The 26,826-nt window shown below is 36.9% G+C and overlaps 1 protein-coding gene across 4 annotated transcripts in view; it reads left to right on the top strand.

The window, feature by feature from the left end:
- Positions 1–26,826, top strand: part of PPP2R2A (protein phosphatase 2 regulatory subunit Balpha) — an 80,852-nt gene that overhangs the window by 46,683 nt on the left and 7,343 nt on the right. For 2 of the 4 annotated variants that reach the window (XM_003937188.4, XM_074384080.1), the window contains exons 3-8: positions 109–206; positions 15,905–16,070; positions 21,419–21,531; positions 22,230–22,407; positions 24,797–24,961; positions 25,913–26,082. In XM_003937188.4, the coding sequence (XP_003937237.1) occupies positions 109–206; positions 15,905–16,070; positions 21,419–21,531; positions 22,230–22,407; positions 24,797–24,961; positions 25,913–26,082 (890 nt within the window). The remainder of the gene's footprint in view (positions 1–108; positions 207–15,904; positions 16,071–21,418; positions 21,532–22,229; positions 22,408–24,796; positions 24,962–25,912; positions 26,083–26,826) is intronic. The other 2 variants (XM_074384082.1, XM_074384081.1) reach the window with 1 other exon arrangement.

Consider the following 26,826-nt stretch of genomic DNA (forward strand, 5'->3'; position numbering starts at 1 on the left):
ATGTACTTCATAGACTTGGAATGTTTAGGAAGAACATGCTAACTTCTGAAACTAGTGAGTTGGGAAAGAAAAACTAATGTCTTTTTTTGTTTTGTCTTAATTATACAGCAGATATAATTTCTACAGTAGAATTTAATCATTCTGGAGAATTACTAGCAACAGGAGATAAGGGTGGTAGAGTCGTCATCTTTCAACAGGAGCAGGAGGTAAGTGTTTAAAGTTTAATATATAAATTTCAGTTTGATCTTAGGACTAGAGCTTGTGTTGCACTGGAGAATCTCATCAGAGGATGTTGGAATTTTTAAAGAAGTGTGTTACTGAATACAATGTCCAGTATATAGACAGCTCTGGTTCTCTTAGCTTTGTATGTGTGCATGTGTGTACATGTGCGTTATGTTGTTTTGGTTTAAAAAATAACACGAATTGTAAAAATATTTGATTAGAGAAGGGAGTGGAAAGTGGTGGAATAATCCAAGATTTTAAAGGTTTTGAAGCCTTGGCCCTTCGTTATAATTTTTCTCTTAAAAACTCCGTAAAGCAAAGTTGCTTTGACTTCTTCTCAATGCTTGGTTTGCTTTGTACAATTGAGGGGTGAGAGGCTAGTTTAAAGAAAAAACAGCTCAATTATTTTGATGTCATTTCATACTAATACTGTTACAGTGATTCAGATATAAAGGTTTAAATGGCAATTGCATGTACATGCATGTAAAATAACTTTAAAGTGCAGTGCTGGCTTTTTGATGAAAGAGAAACAGAATCTAATTAAAGTGAGCTTTCGTTTTGTTTTTCTTACGACTTAGGCACACTTCTAAATTTAATTGACCAGATTTCTCACTAAAATTTTTTTGCTAAACAAAATTTGTCACACTCGGTTTTTTCTTACTCATTCTTTCCTTCCATTGGTAGATCAGAGTTTAACCATTAAAATCAGTTGTTTTGAAACATTCTGCCCCTATTTATATTAAAAGAGAGTTTAAAGTAATGTGGATAAATTGCAGGGTTTTACCTGTCTAAATCATAACACAGAGTTAGGTTTTAAAGGATTGTGAAATTCCTTAAATAAGCAAAGAATCTAGTAATAATACTACTACTTTGCACTTCTATAGCGCCTTTGACCTGAGGATCTCAAAGTGCTTTACAAACACTAATGAATTAATCCTCACAACACCCCAGTGAGGTAGGTAATTTAATTTTAAAAGAAATGATTAATAGTGTCTGATTAGAAGATGCACAAACACTAAATATGTCTCCTTTTATTTATTTTTTGTTGGAAGAAAATACGAAAATAACAAGCTTTGCTTGACAAAGAATGGTCTCGTGGGAAGGGGGGGCTAAATCAGTTTTCCATTTTTAAGTAGGCAAAAACTTGATCATAAGAATCTTGACATACTTAAGAGTTGACATGGAACCTTACAGATCCTTGTAATTTCCCTTTATTTACTAATGAGAAAGTCAGTAGATCACTCTGTTACTTACTGGCAGAACTAACGAGCAGAAACCAGAACTTCTGACGTGTTGTTTTTCAGTGTTTGCTGTTTTTCATACTAGATAACCAAAATGTGAATGTTTTTATCTAGAGTTTAGAGCAGATCTTCCCATAGGTGTTCTCTGCCCTTGTAATTTTTTTTTTTTTTTACTGAAAGTTAATGACTCTCTACAGTTTACTTTTATTATAAAGTGTTTGAGAAGAATTTGTAAAAATTGATCTTGCCCTAGACTTAACATTCTGAGGGTTTCAGAAAGTCTTCATTTTTAATGAAGGCATTGTCTCATTGTCAATTCTAATATACAAGTTTGTAAATTAAAAGCTAATTTGGAAATACTTTACCTGAGAATGAAGCCATTTGCATCTTCTGTGGTGGTTTATTATCCACGTCAAAATCAGGTGTGGAAAAAATGGCTGGAAATTTTTTTTAATTGGGGGAAATGTTTGCTTTATGGGTTTACTGTGTAGTCAGAGTGTTAGTATTTAGTATTTTTCTAAAGGCTGTTAGTAATACTCGAATTTGGAATTAAAGATCTAACATGTAGTTACTGAAATTGCTTAAACATTTAACTTGTATTAGAAAATGTGACAAAATTATTTTAAAGAGTAATCATTTCCCACGATTCTTTTCTGAAATTCCACTGAAGATTCTAAAGTGCTAGTATTTTAAATACATACTCTTGTGAGAGATAAGCAGAATAACTTTTTGAGAGGGGTCACTGATACAAAAAATAGGACTTTCTTTTCATGTGTCTCATTCTTCTTAACCATACTGTACTTAAGAATTCAAGACGGAGAGTTTTGTAGAACCTCAGGTTAGTAACATGTCTTTTGAGAATTACTTAGTTTGTGTAAATATCAGTATGTTTTTAAGTGATAGATTAATTAAGGAAAGGATGGTGATTGACTCTTTACTCCTGAAACTTGATCTTGTTACTATTAATGTGGTGTATTTTGCCTCGTTAATTTTCTACATTTTAAAGCCCTGTCTTATATTAGAGCTTCTAATGTAATACTGTCTTCAGGATCTTGTCATTGATCATAAATATGTGTACTTTACAACCTTAGAGTCACCATTGTTTCAGTATCTCATGTAAGTGGAAAGTGAAAAGAAATCATCTTTTCCTAATTTGTAGATAAAATCCCAGAAAAAAAAAAATTTAACAAGGTTCTGTTGCTTCATTTTGTACCAAAACTCAGATTAGGATATGGGTCTCCGATTTTCAGTTTAGCTATTATATCTTCATTCCAGAGTACACTGGTACCTTATGTTTCTTAGACTCTGATAATGGTGCTAGCCTTGTTAGCAGAGTACACTGGCATTTGATCTATTGTGGCTTTATTCTCTAACCTAGTGGCAGGGTTCTTTCCTAAATTTGGCGTAACTGGACACCAAAGTATCTCCACCCACTCATTTTTATTGTCTTTACTTGGAAGAAGAAAAGATCATATAACAGCAACAGAGAATTTGGCACGTATTTTACCCTTCAGAAGTAGTGAGTCTCCTTCCTGTGATCCTGGCTGGTATCTGTGTCCTCTTGCTGCCTGTCCATTTATTCCCCAGTCATAACATAACCTGAGTACTCATTCAGAGGCTCTTCATTTGGTTTGAGCATATTTCAGACTGATAATTGTTTAATATTTTTAGCTGTCATTTAATAGCATTTTTATAAATAGCATATTGTATAGGTGTTCTGTTACACAGAATCTCTGTTGTAGAATCAGCACACCTAAAGTAATGAGGCACAAAAGTAAAGTGATTTCTCTGATGTAATCACAGCCAATCACGTGGTCAGTAAGAGCCCAAAATTCTGATAACGAATCCAGTGTTCTTTATAGCATGGCCTGCTATAAATGACCCTTGTTGTTGTTACAGCTTCTAATAGCTTATAACAGCAAAGTAAATGCTAGGGTGTACTCTTCTTGTTAATGAAAATATTAATACAGGGTTTTGAGGGTAAGAGTCCAATCAGCTGTTAAAGTGGATGGTGATGGTCTCCTATTTTAGGGATTTTTATTGTTTCCATGGGCGCTCAAGTCAGGTTATCAGTGGTTGTCAAAATAGCTGGTTTCTTACTGACATTAGGTTGCTCAGATCTTCAGTTCCTCTGTGACTTTGTGCTATACCCTGTAACGTGGGCACATGGGGTGGGTTTAAAGGACAGTTAAGGTGTAAGGTGACAAGGGAGGTTGTACCTCTTTCCACTTCTTTTTATAAAATCTTTCTAGATTGGTATGGGGCCTTTTGATTTTTGTTTTCTAGAGCTCCCGGTAACTTTCTTGGATTTCATTCCCTCTGGCTTTTTTTATTCTTAATGTGGTATTCCCAAAACTCTTTAACCAGATACTGAAGAAGCCTTTAAAAGCATGCTTTTCACAAAAGATGAATAGTATTGTTAATATGATAGTATTATCTTTCTAAATTATATGGGGCTCAAAATCAACAAGTTTAACAGAATTTAATATAATTTATACAAAGGGATTGACTTAGTATGTTGTTTATTTAATCGAAGAAACATAATTTACTGTTTTTAATGATGTGACAGCATTTACTTGACCTGCTGCTTACTGTGTGCCAATCAGATGTAGGCTGTACAGCCAGGAGAAAATATGGTGGAGAGTCTTGATACTTAAGGATTCATGTGGAAGAAGATACTCGTTTATTTTGTTTATAGAAGTAAATACACATAAGCTAGATGCTTGTTTGTAAGCAATACAGCAAGAAGAATGCATGAGAAGCAAAAAGGAAAAAAAAAAAAATGCCCTTAAGAGTTTTTTCCAAATCAGAGTTTCTATCTATAAAATAAGTTCTCTTTCCCTAGGTTTTAACTGTCTTTATTTTTTATAAAGTGTAAATTAAACAGTCTTTAGTTTTCAGAGTGTAAGATGTTTGCTTATGTTTAAAATGCAGATTTCTGGGTTGGGTGCTGTGGCTGAAGAGCCTGTGATCCCAGTACTTTGGGACGCTGAGATGGGTGGATCACTTGAGGCCAGGCTGGCCAATATGGTGGAAACCCTGTCTCTCATAAAAATTTTAAAATTAGCTGAGTGTGGTGGTACATGCCTGTAATTCTAGCTATGTAGCTGAAGCATGAGAATTGCTTGAACCCAGGAGGCAGAGGTTGCAGTGAGCTGTGATGGTCCCTTTGCACTCCACACTAGGGGACAGAGTGAGACTCTGTCTCAAAAAATAACGATAATAAAATTTAAAAATGCAAATTTCTATCCTGCTCCTCAAGATTACTGAATCAGAATACGCATGTGTGTGGTGCATTCATAGAATGTAAGAACTAAAATTTGTAGGGTTTTGTAGGGGTTCTTACCTTTTTTTGCTTCATGGATTCCTTTGATAGCCTGGCAAATCCTGTAGATTTCTCACAGTGTTGGGTTTTGTTTTGTTTTGAGATGGTGTCTTTGTTGCCCAGGCTGGAGTGCAGTGACATGAGTTTGGCTCACTGCAGTCTCTGCCTCCCAGGTTCAAGCAATTCTCCTTCCTCAGCCTTCTGACTAGCTGGGACTATAAGCACATGCCACCACGCCCAGCTAATTTCTGTGTTTTTAGTAGAGCCAGGGTTTCACCATGTTGGCAAGGATGGTCTCCATCCATCTCCTGACCTCGTGATCTACCTGCCTCGGCCTCCCAAAGTGCTGGGATTACAGGCATGAGCCACTGTGCCAGGCCAGAATGTTTTAATTACATAAAATATTTAAAATTATGAAGGTCGAAATATTTTACCAAAATACTCATAATTGAGTAATGTGTTTTAAGTGGATAACAACTGGATTATGCTATTAAAATGTCATTTCTGTGTGACAGAGTCACAAGAATCGCGAAGACTGGGTGCAGTTTGTTACCTGTGCCCATAGTCAAAAGAAATGCTGAAATCTAGCGGGAGATTAGTGAAAATAAATGTGTACATTTTCTCCCTATCCAGTTTTACAAAATCCCTGGGTTCGATCAGTGGACTCTTGTGTGTTGGATGATCCATGAGCCCTCACTTTATAACCCCTGGTAGTGCAGTCTCTTTTTTTCCAGCTGGGGGCCCAGGTACCAGATTCCCCATCCAAAGCCATACAGTTATAAGTACGTGATTTGCTGCTGCAGAAGACACACATCCTGATTTCCACCCCATGGCTTTGCCCACTCTGACCTGGATTATAGTAGCAGCAGTTTATGTGCCAGGCCCTCTGCCAAGATCCGTAAATCTTAATCTTCACAGCAAAATAACAAAGATGTGTGTATGATTACTATATCTTGATGTATTAAAATTTTATAAAGTGAGACTTAGGATAAGTAACATTTCCATGATCACGCTGCTAGGTAAGTGGATAAAAGCTAATTCTGTATAAATTTAGATGGGTATTCACAATGCTGGCTGTTGACTTTAAAATGAAAAAAACTTTAATCTCGTTTGATGTAATGACACTAATTGTTAAAAAAATCACACAGGAAAATCAGTCTCATTCCTTTATACCTAATGAGAAAAGTACGTGATCCTTAGACTTTTTAGCATGAGCTATTAATGAGTGATCTCTTTTCTGTCGTGTTGTTAGAGGGGAAAATGGACTGAGAGTTGAACAGCCTTGGTTCTAGTGCTGGTATTCACTCATGCAACTGCCCAGTCATCTCTTCCTGTTTAGCCTTCTAGTGTCCAGATTTCTGTCCAGCCTGTCATCAGTTTCTTGTGTGATACCTGTTAATCTTTTGGGGCTCCTTAGAGTATTACATTTTTCAGAAGCAGAATATCATGTATTGTTTTTAATGTTTATTAAACATTAAAAATATTAAAAATATTTTTTAATGTTTATTAAAGTATCTGTTCAACAGGTACCTAATTTTACCTGTTGAGCAGAAATTTGAATTAACCAGATTTCCGATACAGGTTGAGTATCCCTTTTCGGAAATGGTTGGAACCAGAATTGTTTCAAATTTCAGATGTTTTTGGATTTCTGGAATATTCGCATGTACATAATAAGATATCTTGGGGGGTGGGACCCAAGTCTAAACACAAAATTCATTTGTTTCATACACACCTTATACACATGACCTGAAGGTAAATTTTATACAACATTTTAAATAATTTGTGCATGAAACGCAGTTTTGACTGTGACCTATCACATGAGGCCAGGTGTAGAATTTCCACTTGTGTCATGTTGAGAGTAAAAAGTTTCTAATTGTGGAGCATTTTGGATTTCAGATTTTTGGATTAGGTATGCTCAACCTGTTCCCAAGAAATTCTCCACCAAAAGCAACTCCAAATCTGTGAAATTTACTTACCTTTCCTTCTCCTTGCCATTCTCTCCCTAGTCTCACACGTATAATACATTTCATTGTATTCTTATTAATAATTTCTCACTCTTAATTTTAAATTTGTTGTGCTCGTTGTAGATAATTTAGTAAATATGAGTAAGTGGCAAAGAAAGGACATAAAACCCCATCAAGCAAAAGAAAGAACTTTTGGTGTATACCAAAGACCCGACTTTATAAAAGTGATTATAAATTTAGGATTATATGATTTTTTTTTTTTCTCACATATTGTGTGGTGAATACCTTTTCATGTCATTAAATTTTCCTGTGTCACCATCTCTGTAATGACATGACATGTTTATTTGATCTGGTCTCTATTGTTAGATTCCTAGATTGTTTATTTCTGTCTCTTTTTTCAAGGTTGGGAGGTGAGCTGCCCCTTTGCAGTTACTGCGTTTTTCTCCCTCTGTAAAGAAATAAAAGTAGCAATTCGGTGACTGAAAATACATTATTTTATTGGATTTTGGTTTTACTTTACTACTTAATACTTCCAATAATTAAAGCATTTTGTTCCGTGCCCTCTTGTTCTGTTGGTATATTTATTGAATTTGGACGGGCCACATATTGTGAGAGGGCATCAGTTCTTTGTCTCGTGAAACATTAGGTTTTTCAGCTTTGTTGACTGGCTGCCTTTAAATTTTATTTTACTTTTTGTTTTTCTGCCCATAGATTATTTAAACATTGTTTTGTTCCCTTTTAAATTTATTATATAGTTAGACTTTATTATGCTTTGTGTTAAAGTGATCTTTTTCTCTTTCACCTTCCCTACCCATTTTCAAATTGCCAGACAGGTCGTGGTGGTGGTTATTATTATTGTTTTAAGACAGTCTTGCTCTTCATCCTGGCTGGAGTGCAATGGTGCAATTTCAGCTCACTGCAGCCTCCGCCTCCTGAGTTCGAGTGATCCTTATGCCTTAGTCTTCTGAATAGCTGGGATTACAGACGTGCACTACCATGCCTAGATAAGTTTTGTATTTTTAGTAGAGACAGGGTTTTGCCATGCTGACCAGGCTAGTGTCAAACTCTTGGCCTCAAATTACCCACCCACCTCAGCCTCCCAGAGTATTGTGTTTGTAGGTATGAGCCACTGCACCCAGCTGCTTATTACATTATGTTTTGAAATTTTTTCATGTGGATTTAAAATGCACATTTATTAGATCAGTCATCTGCAGAGTTGTGTCTAGACTTCACTGTATTTTAGCTTTTCAAAGTCTTGTTCAAGGATGACGAACTCTACTAGTCTTTTCTGCTTTATTCCATCTTATGGTTGAGTTCTGTAGATAGTTCTGAAATGTATCGAAATTGGGTTCTTTCTCAAATATCTCTCTATACCCTTTCAAAGTAAATACTTGATCAGAACAGATATCGTTGCAGGTTTCTTAGTCTCTAGTTATTAAGAAAGATTTGACTTGTGCCTTTGCAAAGGGGAATATTCTAGTGAACTTCATCTATAGTCAATTTGTTGGGGGTAGGGAGGACTTTATTATTAGAATGTTAAAAGTGGAAAGGACATTGAAGACCATCTGTTCTTATCTTATTTGTTATTTCTCCAACCGAGGAACAGAGAAGAGTCTGAAATCAGGTGCCTCGAATGCCAGGGCCTCATGCATTTACCTGCATCATGTTGTTTCTCAATGACAGAATTTGCATTGATTGGGCTTGATCCTTATTTGGAAGAGAAACTAATATTTGAACTTTACTCACTTACTGATTAAATTCCCAAACCTATCCTGTCCTGGGAGAATAAATTGTATTTAACACATGAATAAAACAGGATCCAGGGAATTGTTATGTTTTATGAACTTCAAAAGGAAAAAGACAAAAGTAATAAAAAGAATCTTTTTTTTTTTTCTTTCTTAAATAGAACACCAGGTAGGGGTCGTCTGAATCTTCTGTCAGAGAGAAACCAATCCCTTAAGGGTCCCAAGTTAGATTGACATTCCGTTGTGAGAGATAACAAGATTGGAGAGCCTTGAGATCCGCCTCCACTCCTCGGTTGCTGATATAACTGGGGAAGAACGCTAGCGTCTGAGCAAGGCACAGTTTTTGTGTGGGGTGTTGGTGTGTGTCCACATGCATGTACATGGAGGGTTTTTCCCCCCGCATTCCTTTCAGTAATGTATAAAATGTAGAATAAATAAGCATTCCTCCTGTGTAACTTTATCACTTATTCTGTAGCATGGTTTAAAACAGATATTCTAGCTACTTTGATAATCTGAATGAAAGCCCATGAACAACTTTAGGTTTTAAAGCATTATATTGTATTTTATGCATTTCCTTTCAATGTTGACTGTCTTATAGGCAAAGAATAATGCTGCTTGGTTTGACTTTCTAATTGTTTGCAACCAGGTATCTCTCCCACTATATTGTTTTTTGAATAGGAAATTGCGACTGATATGCTTCCAAATTGTACTTAGTATGTAATATATTAATAGGCACTCAGTGAATGAGTATTAACTTACTGAATATAATTTAATAAGGCCTTGCAAAATCTTGAAATACTCCAGGACCATCATTATAGTTAGTTTAGAGAAAGTTTTGAGGTTTCTTTTTTGTTTTCTGCTTAGTTCATTGAATGACTTGTATTTTGCTTTATTCAGAAAGTTCCCTGTGTTGATAGTAGTTATCAGATATCATTTAATTTTGTCTTGTACCATTTCTGCCACTATCCCTGAATGGTGAATGGCCATTTCACAAAACACTGACTCTTTTAAAATACTTTTGTAGTACTATGAAATATAAAACAAATGACTGTCTACACCACGTAGATGAAAGAAACATTAATAAACAGTAAGTTTTAGTAGTGTTCTATTTGGAGGTTTTAAAAATTCATTTTTAATTTTTAAAAAATTTTTTCATGGAGCAAAGTAAATATTTCCTATATTTTTGCAGAGTTTCTTTTTTATTTGTTTTCATAAATAAAAATATTTTCTAAAATTTTTAGTGTTTTTTCACAGAGCAAAGTAAATACTTTCTACATTTTTGCAGTTTGATTTATATGAGATAAAATAATATTTTCTAAAACTTTTAAATATTTTTTTCATGGAGCAAAGTGAGTATTTCTTACATTTTTGCACGTTGAGCATTCCTAACCCAAAATCCAAAGTATTCCAAAATTGGAGACTTACTGAGTGCTGATGTGATACCACAAGTGGAAAATTTCCCTGGCCTCATGTGATGGATCACAGTCAAAACTTTGTTTCATGCACAAAATTATTTAAAATGCTGTATAAAATTACCTTCAGGCTATATGTATAAGGTATATATGAAACAAACAACTGAATTTCTTGTTTAGACTTGGGTCCCCTCCCCAAAATGTATGATATATATGTAAATATTCCAAAATATGGAAAAAAATGTGAAGTCAGAAACATGTCTGGTCCCAAGCATCTTGGATAAGGGATACTCAACCTGTAAAAACACAACGGAATTACTTATTTTAGAAGTAGCTGTTGTTGCAAAATGTGAAATTCTTTCAGATGTTGCCTTTAACTCTTGACTGTACTTAGTATGTTTATTGTAGAAAATGTGAAAAATGTGTATTGTTTCCACAAAGAATACAGCCAAAGTCATCTCATAACAGGAATAAAGAAAGTGTTTGAGGGGGGGCGTTTCTCAGGGACTTTTTGTTTTACAGAACGAGAGACTCATGTTGTACATATCACTTCGTAATGTTTAGTTTTATGTACTCTCAGTGTTTTCTCAGGTTGAAATATTGCCTCACAGTCAGGGAGATGAAGAGACTGTTGGAACTGTTGAGTAGGAAGGGGTGCTTGAATATCTGGGAAGAACATATCTTATAATTTAGGTGACAAGGTTCAATAAACTTGTGGCTTGTGGGATCAGCTTGTGCTTCTACCAGTAGTATGTGACTTTGTCTTTCTGTTGCTAAAACAGTGATCATTATCATATTTTTTATTTTTATTTTTTGGTCATTTAAGGGGAAATATTGCTTAGTTTTGGTGGGTGGGTGGTTGTGTGTGTATATATGTATTTTGTTTTCTCGGGGTTTTTTGTTTTACAGAATGAGACTCATGTTGTACCTACCACTTTGTAATGTTTAGTTTTATCTACTGTCAGTGTTATCTGAGGTTGAAATAGTGCTCCCCAGTTAGGGAGATGAAGAGACTGTTGGAACCATTGATTGGGCTACTTCTACCTTTTTGGCTCTTGAGAATAATGCTGTAAAGGAGACATGGCTGTACAGACACCTCTGAGGTCCCATTTTCAGTTCTTTGGGATAAAATCCAGAAGTGTGATTGCTGTATCATATGGTAGTTCTATTTTTAGCTTTATTGTGGACTCTGCACCTTGGTTTCCATAGTGGCTGTGTGGTATATATTTTAAAATATTTAGACACAGAAAAGTACATAAAACACTAGCAGATTATTACTTAGCAAACATTTAAGTCAAGAAATAGAACTTCTCATACTTCCAAAACCCTTCTCTTTTCCCTTCCTCTCCTTTATAATCCTATTTTCTCACAGTTATTTTGGCCTGTAGTTTTAGAACTTTACATGAAATCCACAGTTTATCCATTATGAGTAATGCTGCTATGAACATTCTTTTTTTTTTTTTTTTTAATTCTTACTCGTGTATTTTGCTGCACACTCATGAATAGAATTATTGTGCCATAGGGTAGGCATTCCCTGTTAGCAGACAGCACGGTAAAAAGTGGTTCTGCTGATTGTATTCTTGTGAACAGTATATAAATTTTATAGATGTTCTGTATCTTTGCCAGTGCTTTGTGTTGTATTATCGGTCTTTCAAAATTTAACACTGTGTGGATATGATGAAGTTTATACTTATTTTCTCTGTCTTTTTTCTTTTTTGAGATGAAGTGTTGCTTTGTCACTTAAGCTGGAGGGCAGTGGCACAATCTCAACTCACTGTAACCTCTGCCCCCCAGGTTCAAGCAATTCTCCTGCCTCAGCCTCCAAATAGCTGGGATTACAGGCGTGCACCACCGTGCCCAACTAATTTTTGTATTTTTAGTAGAGGCAGGGTTTCACCTTGTTAGCCAGGCTGGTCTTAAACTCCTGACCTCAGGTGATCCACCCACCTCGGCCTCCCAAAGTGCTGGGATTACAAGTGTGAGCCACCACATCCAGCCTTGTACTTACTTTCTTGATTCACATTGAGATTGTGTTGTGTTGTTTGGAGATAGGGTGTTTCTGTGTTGTCCAAGGTGGGGTGTGCAGCGGTGCAATTACAGGTCACTGCAGCCTTAAACTACTGGACGCAAGTGATCCTCTCACTTCAGCCTCCCCAGTAGCTGAGACTACAGGCATGCATCGCCACACTTGACTAATTTTTTATTTTTATTTTTATTTTTTGGTAGAGATGGTCTCACTCTGTTGCTGATCTTGAACTCCTGGCCTCAAGCAGTCCTGTGCCTTGGCCTCCCAGGGTGTTCGATTCCAGGCGTGAGTCATCGCCCCTGGCCAGAGCTTCTTTTTAGATATTTATTGACTATTTGGATACTTTCTTTTGGAAGTGACTTTAGAAATCTCTTATAATTTTCTACTGGGTCGTCTATCATTTTTCTTACTGATTTGTAGACTTTCTTTACACTTTCTGCAGATGAACTCTTACTCTGTTGTATTTGTTGGAGGAGCCAGCGGCAGTGGCTTACGCGTGTAATCCTAGCACTTCGGGAGGCTGAATTGGAAGGATCATTTGAGCCCAAGAAATTGAGACCAGCCTGGGCAATATAGCAAGACCCCATCTGTTAAAAAAAAAAAAATCCACACATTTGTTAGAAGTATTTTTCATTCTGTAATTTGCCTTTTCATTTTCTGACTAGTGTAGTTATAAATAGAGATTATTAATGTAATACAATTGATCAGTATTTTCCTAAGGGTTACTACTTTTCTTTCTCGAGATCCAGGAAGATAGTCTTACTATGTTTTAGAACTGGATGAGTCGTACTGTAGCCACTAGATCCGTGTGGCTATTTAAATTAATGGGGAGTTGAGTCCATTCTTTGCAAGACCCTGTTGCAGTGGTCCCTGTTTCCTTTGAGTAAAGTCAGCCTTGCCACCTTAAAAACAAATAAATAAATTAATATAAATTAATTAAAAATAAATTGTAAAATTAACTTCCTTTGTTGCAGTAGCCACATTTTAGGTGCTCACTGTATGGCTATTACTCACCATGACTAGTGGCAACCATACTGGACAACGCAGATACAGACTGTTGCCATCAGTGCAGAAAAGTTCTGTTGGGTTGTGCTATCTTAGAGCTTAATTGTTGTACCTTCACATTCATCTGGAATCAATTTACATGTGTGGTTTAGGGGAAGAGTTGAGCTTCATTGTATTTCCTATGAACAGTCAACTGACCTAACACCATTTAGTGAAAAGACCATCCTTTCCCCATTGCCCAGCAAGGCAGCCTTTGTCATCATTTAGGCCTGTTTCTGCACCGTCTGTTTTGTTTCATTGGCATGTTGGTCTGTCCTCGTGCTGGCACACCGTCTTTATGACTTTACTTTAAAACTTGGTTGTGATATCCTTTATATACTAGTGAATTCTGTTTGCACCTCTGTTGAGAGTGTGTGCGATTTTGGTTTTGTGTCCTGTGTTTTTAATGTATGTAAAGTATGTGACATCTCATTCTGAGTCCTGGTTTGAAAATCTTTATTGAATGCCTGTTATATGTGCCACATGCTGTTACAGGTGCTGGGGAATAAAGCACATCTAAACTTAACTGTAGAAAATAATCGGGCAAAAAGTTTGTATGGTTAAGATGATTCTCATAGTGATCATAAAGGCGAACAAGAAAAGGGGGAGGTGAAAATGCTGTTCAGGTAAACCCAATATGAATTGTTCAAGGATGCGTCACAGTTCTCTGTGACTGTAGGTGAGGTTTCAAAACAAAAATGCTGCCTTCGATTTTGATGCATTCTCGTTTGAGCGGCTCAGTGTTGACTGTATGGCTGTGTTCCTTTTTATTCAGGCTTGCTCACTGTACTTGGTTTGTGCAGGGAACAATGCTATCGCGGTTATTATAATCTAAACATCCCCTCCACAAAAGTGTTAGTAAAAGTTTGCTGCAGCTCTTGGCGGTCCGCTGTTAGCTAACAGTCGTACCCATCTGTTTTATAGCCTTTTCTGTTTTGTTACTGCTACTGTCATTTCTACCATTACTCTTTGTCTTGTGGACTTGTTTTTAAAAATTCTGTTAAGATAATTTTAGTAAAGTTTCAGGAGAGAGGGGAGGCTAGTGCATGTGCTTATCCTGGCATCTTTTACTTTTTAGACAGAATTTTCTCATTTTGTGATACAAATGTTTATTTCCTGTTGCAAAGAGATGGTGCTTTTTGCAGTCCATTGAAACTGCCATACACCTCTATGATTTAGGTTTTGGATTCTGTACGAGATCATGTTTAGTAGACCCATGTTGTTGTGCTTGAGTCTACAGGAAGATGTTCATGTTCTGTTTCAGATGATAGTTCTGTAGTTTTGTGCGTTTCTTAATTCATCAAATACAAAGTGTGGCTCACCCTTGGCCCTTTATATTGCTTACCTTAATTGTGTAGACCGTAACCAGTTTCTACTTTGACTAAAGTTTGACATACACAAGTTAATCGAGTGTGAGGATTCTGTCCCTCTACGCCCTAGTGTACATAGTGCTATATACTATAGTCTCTTTAAGTGTTAAGTGAAAAACCAGTCTAAAATGCAGGATTTATATTAAAAATTGAGTTGCCTGCTTAGTGGTATTGTGGTTTCCTTGTGGAGTATAATGATAAGTTTTGTGAGACTGGGTGAGTCATTTTAGGTGGAAGATTTGCAGAGCTTTAAGGAGATACTGGAGTATTTTATATATGTAATGTATATGTTAATGGACTAGGCTGTCTAATTTGGTATGTAGGTATGGCAATGAGACCAAGACTCTGAGTCCGATTTTTACCTTCTGTTTATCCCCGATATGGATCGTTTTGTGGGACACTGCAGTCTTAACATTGGCAGACTTACTCTCTGATAATTGATGCTGCTGTCCAAGGGTTCAAATACACCCATCCGTGAATGAACAACCCAGATAGTCAGGCTACTGGAAAAAAACAACCCAAAACAGACTTCCAGGATGATTCAGTGAGGTTTCTTTTTGATATGGAGAATAGCAATAGGCTGTTTTTATTATCAAGAAGTCCTAAACATTTCACTGGATAACTCACTTTTACTTAAAATATGTGACTGTCAGTAATACCTATTTTTTATTTAAACTTTTGCCATAGGTGGTTCTTTGATATAATAGTACAAAAGATGAAATTCTGAATATGATTGTAATTCTCACTTTTGCTGAGATGTTAATGCTAACTGAAGTAATTCACCTGTAGTCCCTTTATCAGATAGGTTAAATTATATTCTTTCATAGTGATACTAAATGAAATTAATCATTAGTGTGTGTCAGGTTCATAAGATAAGAAAGCCAATTTAAGGGGAGTGAGCAGGTGTTGATGGAGGTGCACGGGGCCATTGCTGGGTAATGCTGAACATGGACTCGATCAGTAACAAAGTTGTCTGTAGCAGTGGTCTTGGGGTGGGAGGTAGGGGTTAAATTGGATCCCTGCAGTTATGTGAGTGCTTCTTTTAAAAGAAGCCTTCAGCAGGGAAATAACCAAAAGATGGGCATCAGAAAGGAAAAGAACAATACATCAGATGATATAAACAGATTGGGAGCTGACCTTAAGTGGGCAGAGCAACAAGGTGTGCTTGTTGTCTTTCTGGGCAAGGCTTTCTTTAATCACTGCTTTTTAGATGAACTCTCTTATTATGGGTGCTCAGAGTTTTTTTCATCAGTATGCCTCCATACCATTAAATACATACAGTAAATTAGCAATCAAATTGATCCATATTTTAATGTCATTATTTCCCTAAACAGTTGAGCTTATTTATTCAGCTTTGTTTAGCCTTTTTTCTCCCTTAAGTTTTCTCATTTATTCCTTGAATGTCTTTAGCAATATAAAAAAACAAAATGTAATCGTATAAAGACACAGCTAATGGGCTGTGAGGATTTTGCTGGGTCCTTTGTGATTGATTACATATTTGATTCTTTTGAAATATTTTTCAACAGTGGTCCAAATATTTTTGTTTCCATTTTAGAACAAAATCCAGTCTCATAGCAGAGGAGAATATAATGTTTACAGCACCTTCCAGAGCCATGAACCAGAGTTTGACTACTTGAAAAGTTTAGAAATAGAAGAAAAGATCAACAAAATTAGGTGGTTACCCCAGAAAAATGCTGCTCAGTTTTTATTGTCTACCAATGGTAAGTATACATATTTTCTTTCCATGTGCCTACTGTGTGTACCTACCTGTTGCACGTATCCTGTAGACCGGGTTACTCTTCTCAAAGAGGAATCATTTAACAGAGATACTTGTAAAAAGGACTTTTTTTTCTATACAGAATCTAAACTCTACTTCTACTTTTTTACAGTTCACTTGCAGTTTTTAGATTTTCTGAAAGATCCTCAGATACCAATTTTTTGTTTACTACACCCCTAGTTTGTAGTGGAAAGAATGGGCTGCCACACCATTGGATTTAGGACAGGTACTGTTTCTGTCACTTCTCAGTCTCGTAATCTTAGGGCAGGTTACTAACAATGAATTGAGTTTTCATCAGCAGCAAACTAGAGATAGTAATTTTTAATCGTATTCTGAATGTTAAGTGACTCTTTACGTACATTATGAGTGAAAGTGCTCAATAAATGTTAATTCAGTCCTCCTTTTTAGGTGTTCCTAAACTACACGGAGTATTTCAACCTACATATAAAATAATACTCAAAGGTTGGTCTCCATTCCAGGATACTCTGTAGGAGAGCACTCCTCCTACTTGACTACCATTAGCATATTGCCTTCTTCCCAGCAATCCACATGGCTGGAAGGAGATTCCTCTCCTTTTATACTTGCCCAGGAAAGTTGTTTGTTTTTTTGAGACAATGTATGTTGCCCGGGCTGGAGTTCAGTGGTATAATCATGGCTCACTGCAGCCTCAACCTCCCCTGCTCAGTCTCCTGAGTAGCTGGGACCACAGGTGTGTGCCACCACACCCGGCTAATTTTTAGAGTTTTTTTTTTTTTTTTTTTTTTTTGAGACGGAGTTTCGCTCTTGTTACCCAGGCTGGAGTGCAATGGCGCGATCTCGGCTCACCGCAACCTCCGCTTCTGGGTTCAGGCAATTCTCCTGCCTCAGCCTCCTGAGTAGCTGGGATTACAGGCACGTGCCACCATGCCCAGCTAATTTTTTGTATCTTTAGTAGAGACGGGGTTTCACCATGTTGACCAGCATGGTCTCGATCTCTCGACCTCGTGATCCACCCGCCTCGGCCTCCCAAAGTGCTGGGATTACAGGCTTGAGCCACCGCGCCCGGCCTCACCCGGCTAATTTTTTAAAAAAAAATTTGTAGAGAATGGATCTCCCTGTGTTGCCCAGGCTGGTCTTAAACTCCTGGGCTCAAGCAATTCACCCCCTTCAGTTTCCCAAAGTGCTGGGATTACAGGTGTGAACCACCACCAAGAAAAGTTAAGTGAGGATTAAAAGTTAGTAATGGCTCTATCAGAAAATCCTTTATGATGAGTTGGGTGCTTTTTCTTTGTTCTTATAAAAAACTTTTTCCTGTGAATTGTTTGGACTTGTTTGGGGTCTTGAGTCTAAAGGGAATCATTAGAGTGACTGAGGACGTACTTTAGGTTCTGGGTAGCTGGATCATGAAAGCTCTCTCAGCCAGTCCATTGAGATTTGTACCCTCTGCCTTCTCTCTTATGACAATAAACTGCATTCCCCTCTCCTTATTAAAAGAAAAATAAACAGAAATAACTATTTAAAGTCTGTAACTCACAGCACCATGGGTAGAGGGAACAGTTTACTTCTGCCATATGCTAGCTTCTAGTCTTGGGTCAGTTTTAATTTATATGGTAAACTAAGTTATTTCAAATAGCTTCAGATAGTTTAGGCACTGTTCAGTATTTCAGATATTTGAGATGCTGTTCTTTGGCATCAGATGATACATAATTAAACCATTTATATAATTTCTTCATTTAGAAGTAAATGTCCCTAGTAGGGAAGTGTGTTGTTAACATTTTATATATTGGAATATTTTATGGCAGTTTATTGCTTATAGGGCTAAATCAGCTTTTTTATAAAGAGAACTTTTAAAATGTAGGCTGAGGTCAAGAGAATAGTATAATGAAGACCCACATCCTCATCGTCCACTTCTGACACTCCTCAGTTCATGGCCAGTGCGTTTCTTGTGCTTCTCCTTCCCCTCCTCCTCATTGTTATTTGGAAGCAAATTGTATTTCAACTTGTGTGGATTAAATCTTATTTAAAGACATTACTGAATACGTTGCAGATTTTTGTTTTTTGTTGCTTAACACTAAATACAACTAACTGGCAGGGGGTGGGAGGACTGTATTTTTTAATGCTAAAAATAGTGCTTAATAATAGGGTCCAATGTAGAAGAATAAAGCAGATTACGAGAATCATTTGAACGATTGTGTCTGGGTATGATGGGAAAGGGATGGGAGGAGTCGGACCTGAACTACATATGAAAAACTATTTGGAAAGAGAAATTTAGAGAAAAATGACAACATCTGTTGATGCCGAGTGATATCTTTTATATTATTTTTTTAGTTTTCTCTGTGAGTTAGAGCATAGTATCACCACCACCCCCTCCTCCCAATGTAATGGGTGTATATAAAACTACAGCTGTGGGAGAATGGTGGAAAACAGTACCAAACTTGCCAGGTTTGATTAACCAGAATTAATCTTATAAAAATCTTTGCATTGGCTTTCCGTGATCATTATGAACTGGGTTTCCCAGATCATTTTTACTTAAAGGACTTCATAGTCACCTTCTTATTACTTGAGTTAATTTAATGTTCCTTCAAGTGTTTTCTCTCTTTCTTTTATCTTCTTTTGCCTCTCGGAATTATACACTGCATAAAAGGTGAAACTGACCTGTTGATCATGGGTCTTACATATATGAGTAATACAAAATTCACACAGAAATAGGATGTGTTTTAACAATGTCTTGTTAAGACGTTTTTAGGGGCCGGGCGCGGTGGCTCAAGCCTGTAATCCCAGCACTTTGGGAGGCCGAGGCAGGTGGATCATGAGGTCAAGAGATTGAGACCATCCTGGTCAACATGGTGAAACCTCGTCTCTACTAAAAATACAAAAAATTAGCTGGGCATGGTGGCACGTGCCTGTAATCCCAGCTACTCAGGAGGCTGAGGCAGGAGAATTGCCTGAACCCAGGAGGCGGAGGTTGTGTTGAGCCGAGATCATGCCATTGCACTCCAACCTGGGTAACAAGAGCGAAACTCCGTCTCAACCAAAAAAAAAAAAAAAAAAAAAAAAAAGAAGTTTTTAGGGTCTTACATAAAGCTGCATTCCCACAAAGGAAACGGCAGCATGGTTTTCCCTGTTCGTACCCTCTGCTCGTGGTGAGAGGAACTCTCTTCTGCAGCTTCTGCAGTGCTTTAGTTGTCAGTGTTGATAATTCAGGGAAAAAATTTCCTACCTGCCTTGTCCCCACTATACTGAAATAACATATCTATCCTAATTCCTATGTGTCGTGTGTTTGTGTTAATGGAAAAAAATATTTTTAAAGAGCTTTCTTCCAGTAAACACTATTAGCTACTGCAAACTAATTTCATCTCATCTGAAAGTTTTATAAATACATCGTGGTTTCTTTATTTGGATCTTTAATAAGGAGGATGGATTTAAAGAGGCCACAAGACAGTTGGGCCAGGGACAGAGGTGTTGTCATCCTCACCACAAATATTTCTCAAAATAGGGATTTAGGCCAGGCTTATAACTGTCTATAAATTGTATAATTTATAAACTAAATAGCACATAGGAAACCTGTGTGACTGAACTACGAGACAGTTATAAACAAGATCACATAGGGCATAGAAGAAAAACAGATTACAGATTATCAAAGTTAGCAGCTTTTCTCTGTTTATACTTTGTCATTGAGAAGGGCATCCATAGGGGCAACTATCATTCTTCTCTACGATACAGAGATTACCAGGCTAGAGTCACTGGCCTCTCCCTCCGTTGTTTTTAACTGTTTTTATTAAATGGCTGTATATACTGTCTTAAACAATTTTGTTACACCCATTGCTTATTAAAGATCATTAGGAATGTGATGCTTTTCTATAAAAATGGTATTTTACGATTTTAACAGTTTTAAATGAATATACATGAGCCTGTAGTGATATAAATGAATTATTGAACGGATAAATGGAGAGAAGGGATGCTTCCTGCAGCAGAATTCTAAACAAGATGTGGGTACACACTCTTCCCTAGAGGAAGTTTAACTTATTTCTCCCTTTAAGTATGGGCTGGACTTTTAGTGACTCAATTCCAAAGAACAGCATATGGCAAGGGTGAAAGAGTAATTGTATAGTGGAGAAGCCTGGCAAACATTATCTTAACCAAATGACCAAAGTTAATACCACCAGCTATAAGTCATGTTGATACTATGTATCCCCTTGAACAGTGCTGTGAGAAGTCACTTCACCTTTCTGTTCTTTTCCTAAAAACCCATGGTCCCAGTCTGATCATGAAGAAACAGGCAAGTCCAGTTGAGGGATATTCTACAAAGTACCTCACCATCACTACTCAAAACTGTCAAGATCAAGAAAAATAAGGCGAGTCTGAGAAATTTAAAAGCAGAGAGACTAAGGAAACTTGGTGACCGAAATGCAGTAGTGTTTGAGTTCTGGAACAGAAAAGGAGTGTTAGTGGAAACCCTGGCTAAATCTCCAATGAAGTCTGTAGTTGAGTTAATAGTAATATATAATGTCGATGTCTTAGTTTTGACAAACAGATGTTGGCAGAAGAAACTGGGTAAAGGATATACACTACGATTTTTGCAACTTTTCTGTAAATCTAAACTTAATTGTCAAACGAAAGTTTGTTTTTAGACAGATGCCATTGTATATATCCTTGACCCAGGAATTTGTCTTCTTGAAGGACTTGGGGATGTATGCCTTTAATCAGTCAGTTTTCTACAGGCCTTGTTTCCTACTTGATGAACTCTGATAAAAGAGGGGGAAAAGTTTAAAAAAGGAGGCATCCAGTCCTTTGGAGGCCTCTGTGGAGTCTTTGATAGGATCTGCTAAGAAGTGAGAGCAAGGGAGACCAGCTTTACTATTTTGATTATACATATAGGCAGTCTTAATCAACTTCATTGTTCCCTTTAAATTTTAAAAAATTCATTGTTGAGCCTGTATGAGTATATGTTTACATGTATGTATAGACATATGTGTTTGCATATACCGCATGTGCATATGAAGTTTTTCCCCTGTAGCTTTAGTTACTTTTAAGGGATAGGGATAAAGACCTGGCTGTGACTTGATTTGACTATCACATGGAATTTATATGAGTGCTATTAATGTAGAAATTTGTGATTTTTGTTCTTTATTTCTATGTGTGTATGGTTTTATTCAGCTGATAATAGGAAATTTTTTAGTAAGTCAGATTAGAGGGTTTTTTAATGGAATTATTTTAGGTGAAATGTGGAATAGCATATTTTAAATGCCTTAAAATGTTTTCTTCTTCAGTATTACCCTTTTATTTTAAGGACTTTCTTTATTTTCTTCCCAGATAAAACAATAAAATTATGGAAAATCAGTGAAAGGGACAAAAGACCAGAAGGGTATAACTTGAAAGAGGAAGATGGAAGGTATAGAGATCCTACTACAGTTACTACACTACGAGTAAGTACAAAAGAAAAAAAAGTCACAAATAGTGTTTGTGTTCATATTATGTAACCCAAACCCTGAGCAAAGCTTGAATAGGAATAATTACAGTCTGTCTCCCCTTTCCCAGTAATTCTGTAATCAGGTAGAACATTGAATGACTCATTTAAACATAGAAACTGACCTACATAGAGGTTTCACTTTGGCCAGGGACAGACGCAGGACTAAAACACAAGACAGTGTTTCACGCCATCAGACTCAGTCTCAGGTTTGTAATGTTAGCTATTACAAGGTCAAGTTTCAAGATAAATTTTGTTTGGAAATCAAAAAAGTAGATACAGATAAAATCTTCTAGCTGTAGCTAAAAAAAATACCAAGAATTGGATGTTACGGGTTAATTTTCTTTTTAGCTTCTTTATTTTAAACCATAAACATTTATTAGCTTGACATGTCTTTCAAGTGAAATTTGAACTAAGAACTTCAACTTATAATAATATTGCTACCAGTAAAAGAAGATATATTATCCACATTGTTCATTTTTCTTCTTCCCATTTCAACACTTGAAAGGATCAACATCAGTTGCTTTTTGAAATTAAATCTATGTAATACTGTTCTATTTTATGTTCTCAAAAACTAAAATGAAGTTTTCTGAATCGTAATTGCTGTTTGAAACTGAGCCTTATGTAATTTCTGTTTTTCATGTGTCTTATTGACAGGTGCCAGTCTTTAGGCCAATGGATCTAATGGTTGAAGCCAGTCCACGAAGAATATTTGCCAATGCTCATACATATCACATCAACTCAATTTCTATTAATAGTGATTATGAAACATATTTATCTGCAGATGATTTGCGGATTAATCTTTGGCATCTGGAAATTACAGACAGGAGTTTTAGTATCCATTTGGTTTTCTTATTTGATGTTTGGTGAAGAAGGCATGTTGTGCTCATATTGGATTTATTTCATCTCTCCTTCATGAATTGATTCATTTTTGTAGTCTATATGTGTATAGCACCTTATTTTTTCTTTGTATATGAGTAATGGAATACTGGAAAAAGTGATTTGCTAAACATAAAGGGCATAACGTATTGATTTAAAAATTAGATTCATGGGATTTTAAGGAATTTGTCTATTGTATCTGTGGAAATAGGAATTTTTTTATAATTTAGTTTTTTATTTTAGAAAATCAGATTTGTGAGGACTGTGCATGGTAGGTCATGCCTGTAATCCCAGTGGTTTGGGAGACTGAGGTAGAAAGATCACTTCAGGTTACAGTGAGCTATGGTCATGCTTCTGCACGCTAGCCTGGGTGACAGAGCAACACCCTGTCTCTTAAAAAAAAAAAATTCTAATTAAATTATGGAGTATTGTTCTTTGAATTTTTTATTATAGTCTCATTAAGAACAGAAAAATTCACGCAAGTCATGATGCATGATTGGGTCAATAAAAACACTATTGAAAAAATTTCTCCAGACCTCATTTTTATTGTTTATATTGTACTCCTCAAGTTCTGTGCATATACAGATGTGTGATAAACTTAAGTATCTGTACACATGCATATAATACATGCATATAGAGATGTATATGAATGTATTTATGTTTTTTTAAATTCTTGGCAAATGTCAGCAGCTATTACTGCTGTTAATATACTATGTTGTAGAAATAGATACTATTTGAAAAGTTAACAGAGCTTTACATAATTCATACTCTACCAACAGTGTATGAGTCTTTTCCTTATACCTTTCCCAGTCTTCTTAGTGATAGAGTTCTCTTTTGTTGTTTTTATTTGTATTTCTGTAATCATCATAGACATCAGTATCTTTTAATGTTTTTCAGGCATATATATTTCTTTTTGTTCTTTTCCCACTGGATATATATATTTTTTTTTCTTTTCTATTTTTTTTTTTTTAATTATTTTATTTTTTTGAGATAGAGACTTATTCTGTTGCCTGAGCTGGAAGTCCAGTGGTGCAGTCTTGGCTCACTGCAACCTCTACCTCCTGGGTTCAGGCAGTTCTTCTGCCTCAGCCTCCCAAATTGCTGGGACTACCGGTATGTGCCACCATGCCTGGCTAATTTTTTTGTATTTATAGTAGAGACAGGGTTTTTCACCATGTTGGCCAGGCTGGTCTTGAACTCCAGACCTCATGATCCACCCACCTTGGCCACCCAAAGTGCAGGGATTACATGCATGAACCACCGCGCCTGGCCATATGTTTATTTTTTTAAAGCACTTTGTGTTAAGTAAATTAACTATGATGTTCGTAGTGCAGTTTTCCTTTTTCACCCTCGTGAGGGTTTTGTTTTGGAATTGTCTTACTGTTTACTGTTTATGAAGATAAATGTATCACCAGTCTTTTCTTTATGGCTTCTGAGACCTGTGCCCTGCTTGGACAGACCTCTGTATTCTAAAATCAGTGGTCCCCAACCTTACTAGCACTAGGGACTGGTCTCATGGAAGACAGTTTTTCCACAGAATGGGGTGGTCAGGAAATGGTTTCGGGAAGAAACTTCCACCCCAGGTCAACAGGCATTAGATTCTCATAAAGAACACCCACCCTAGATCCATTGTATGTGCAGTTCACCGTGGGGTTCAGCTCCTATGAGACTCTAATGCCGCTGCTGATCTGACAGGAGACTGAGCTCCAGCAGTAATGCTTGCTTGGTCGCTGCTCACCTGCTGTGCGGCCCAGTTTCCAACAGACCACAGACCAGTACCAGTCTGTAGCCCAAAGGTTGGGAACCCCTGCTACAATGATTTAAAGCTTGCCTGTTTTATTCTGAGATTGTTCATTTAGGTAGTTTTTAGCACTAAATGTTTTAATCCCAGGCTGGGTGTGGTGGCTCACATCTGTGATCATAGCACTTTGGGAGGTGGAGGCGGGAAGATTCCCTGAGCTCAGGAGTTCAGGACCACCCTGGGCAATATGGTGAAACCCCATCTCTACTAAAATGCAAAAAATAAGCCAGGCATGGTGGCATGTGCTTGTAGTCCCAGCTACTTGGGAGGCAAAGACAGGAGAATTCCTTGAACGCAGGAGGCAGTGGTTGCAGTGAGTCAAGCCTACGCGACTGCACTCCAGCCTGGGCTACAGAGCGAGACTCCTGTCTCAAAAAAAAAAGACTTTTAATCCCTTTGAAATTTATCCTCATAAAAAGAGTGGAATGCAATTCAGAATTAATACTTGTGCTTAGGTCTGTCAGTGGATTTTAGGTTTAAGGGATGTAGAATTATGTTTGCCCTTTTTTTCTAAGTGGAAATTCCTTAATAAAGTGCTATCTAGACATTGTGGATATCAAGCCTGCCAATATGGAAGAGCTAACAGAGGTGATTACAGCAGCGGAATTCCATCCAAACAGCTGTAACACGTTTGTATACAGCAGCAGCAAAGGAACTATTCGGCTCTGTGACATGAGAGCGTCGGCCCTTTGTGATAGGCATTCTAAATGTAAGTGTCTCTTTTCTTAAAATGATTAAGATGTACGTTTGTCTTTCCTTAAAATGATTACGTATTCTGTTTGTCTGAAATGAGCCTCACACATAAGTGTAATTACAGAGGTTTACAAGTCTTAAACCTGTGTGTCCAGAGCCACCGAGACCCTTGGTAACCTGCCTCCCTTCTCATGAGGCATTACAGATTATTCCCTGGAAGCACATAGTTAAGCTCTCTTGGAGGGCATGTCTGTTGATTGCCAAGAAATGTATTTCTTGTGGAATGTTGTTGTTCTTTGGGAACTTGTGCTTGGGCTCTCTAACCTTGTATTAAAGTAGAGCTGCTCCTTTCTTTTTCCCATCCTCCCTCATTCCTCCCTTCCTATTTTGAGCTTCCTAGGAAGATTTCTTCTGAGAAGAGGTTTCCTTGGCTTAAAAATAAATAAATAAATAAATAAATAAATAAATAAATAAATAAATAACTTTGGTTTTAAAACTTCAGGATATAATATTCTTGTCTTATTGAATATTAACTCATGAAAATTGATACATGCCTGTTACCAAAATAATTTTACCTGGCTACTAGAAAATAAAATCCTGGTGTGAATTTGGATGGGCAAGGATGGTGTGTTTCTCATGGTGATACAGGCAGTCAGTGAGGTGTATTGCAGGAATATGCCAGTAAGCCTGGTGCACTGAAGTCAGAAGTCCCAGGTGAGTCTGGTTCTAAATTAGTCACACGAGTCTGGAGGTATACGGCATACTTGAGCATCTTCAACTTCAGTATTCGATTATCCAAAAAAGCTTTCAGGACAATTCTAGCCAGAGAGATGTTTTCCAGTTCTTTATTAGCCTGGCATTTTATCTCACTTGTAGGGAGTCTGTGAATGGTTGTTTAGGAAATACTTTGTCCAAGCCAGAATATTGTACACTTTGCCCTTTTTGTGTTGTTTTGTTTTGTTTTTAGTGTTTGAAGAACCTGAAGATCCCAGTAACAGGTCATTTTTTTCCGAAATCATCTCCTCTATTTCGGATGTAAAATTCAGCCATAGTGGTCGATATATGATGACTAGAGACTATTTGTCAGTCAAAATTTGGGACTTAAATATGGAAAACAGGCCTGTGGAAACATACCAGGTATTTGCAGTTTTTTCTTTCAATGAGCATATACCCTGTTTACTTTGTATAGAGAAGGATTTTGTTAACTAGGTTTTAATCCCTGTATGGTGTTTGTTCACTATTAGGCCTTTTCCCTCAGAGACCTCTAAGTATGTTGCTTTTTCCTTATGTTAAGTGTATATATATTTACCTAGGTTGTGTCGTCTTCTTGAGTTTTGCAGTTAAAGTGTGATTTTGCTACCCATTTGGTTCAGTATTGACATTTTTTTTTTTCCTGCCACTATGTACATTTAAAGTGAGGAAGGAAGAGCACCCTTCATGAAGTTCTGGGCAGGAAGGAGATTGAGGAAAGTGGCCAGTCCTAGTAGAGGTGCACCTGCTCAGGTTGTGGGAGTAGTTGAACTAGAGATTAAACTTGGTGCGCCAAGTCAAATGGACTGGTATCCTGCCTTTTGGCAGATAACTGTTGTCTTCTGCTAAAGGAGAAGGGCTTGAAAGCCTTAGCAGATGGCTTTAGGAGTTGTCTATCTGATGTTGGATGTCAGTTCCTGATTCTCTTTATCAGACAGCCTCTACTATTGATCCATGTCCACTACATCAAACAGAGAAGAGAAAGAAGAAGTACACACCAGCACAAACCTCTGCTAGGTCCTAGACTGCAGTGTTGAAGTCACTTTAATTCATACTTACACTTTAGTCATGTTATATATTCTCAATAAACTTGGAAGTACGTTTTTCAAACTTTTAAATCCTCTGACAAAC

The sequence above is a fragment of the Saimiri boliviensis genome, chromosome 13 (genome assembly GCF_048565385.1).
Source record: "Saimiri boliviensis isolate mSaiBol1 chromosome 13, mSaiBol1.pri, whole genome shotgun sequence".
NCBI classification, from domain to species: Eukaryota; Metazoa; Chordata; class Mammalia; order Primates; family Cebidae; genus Saimiri; species Saimiri boliviensis.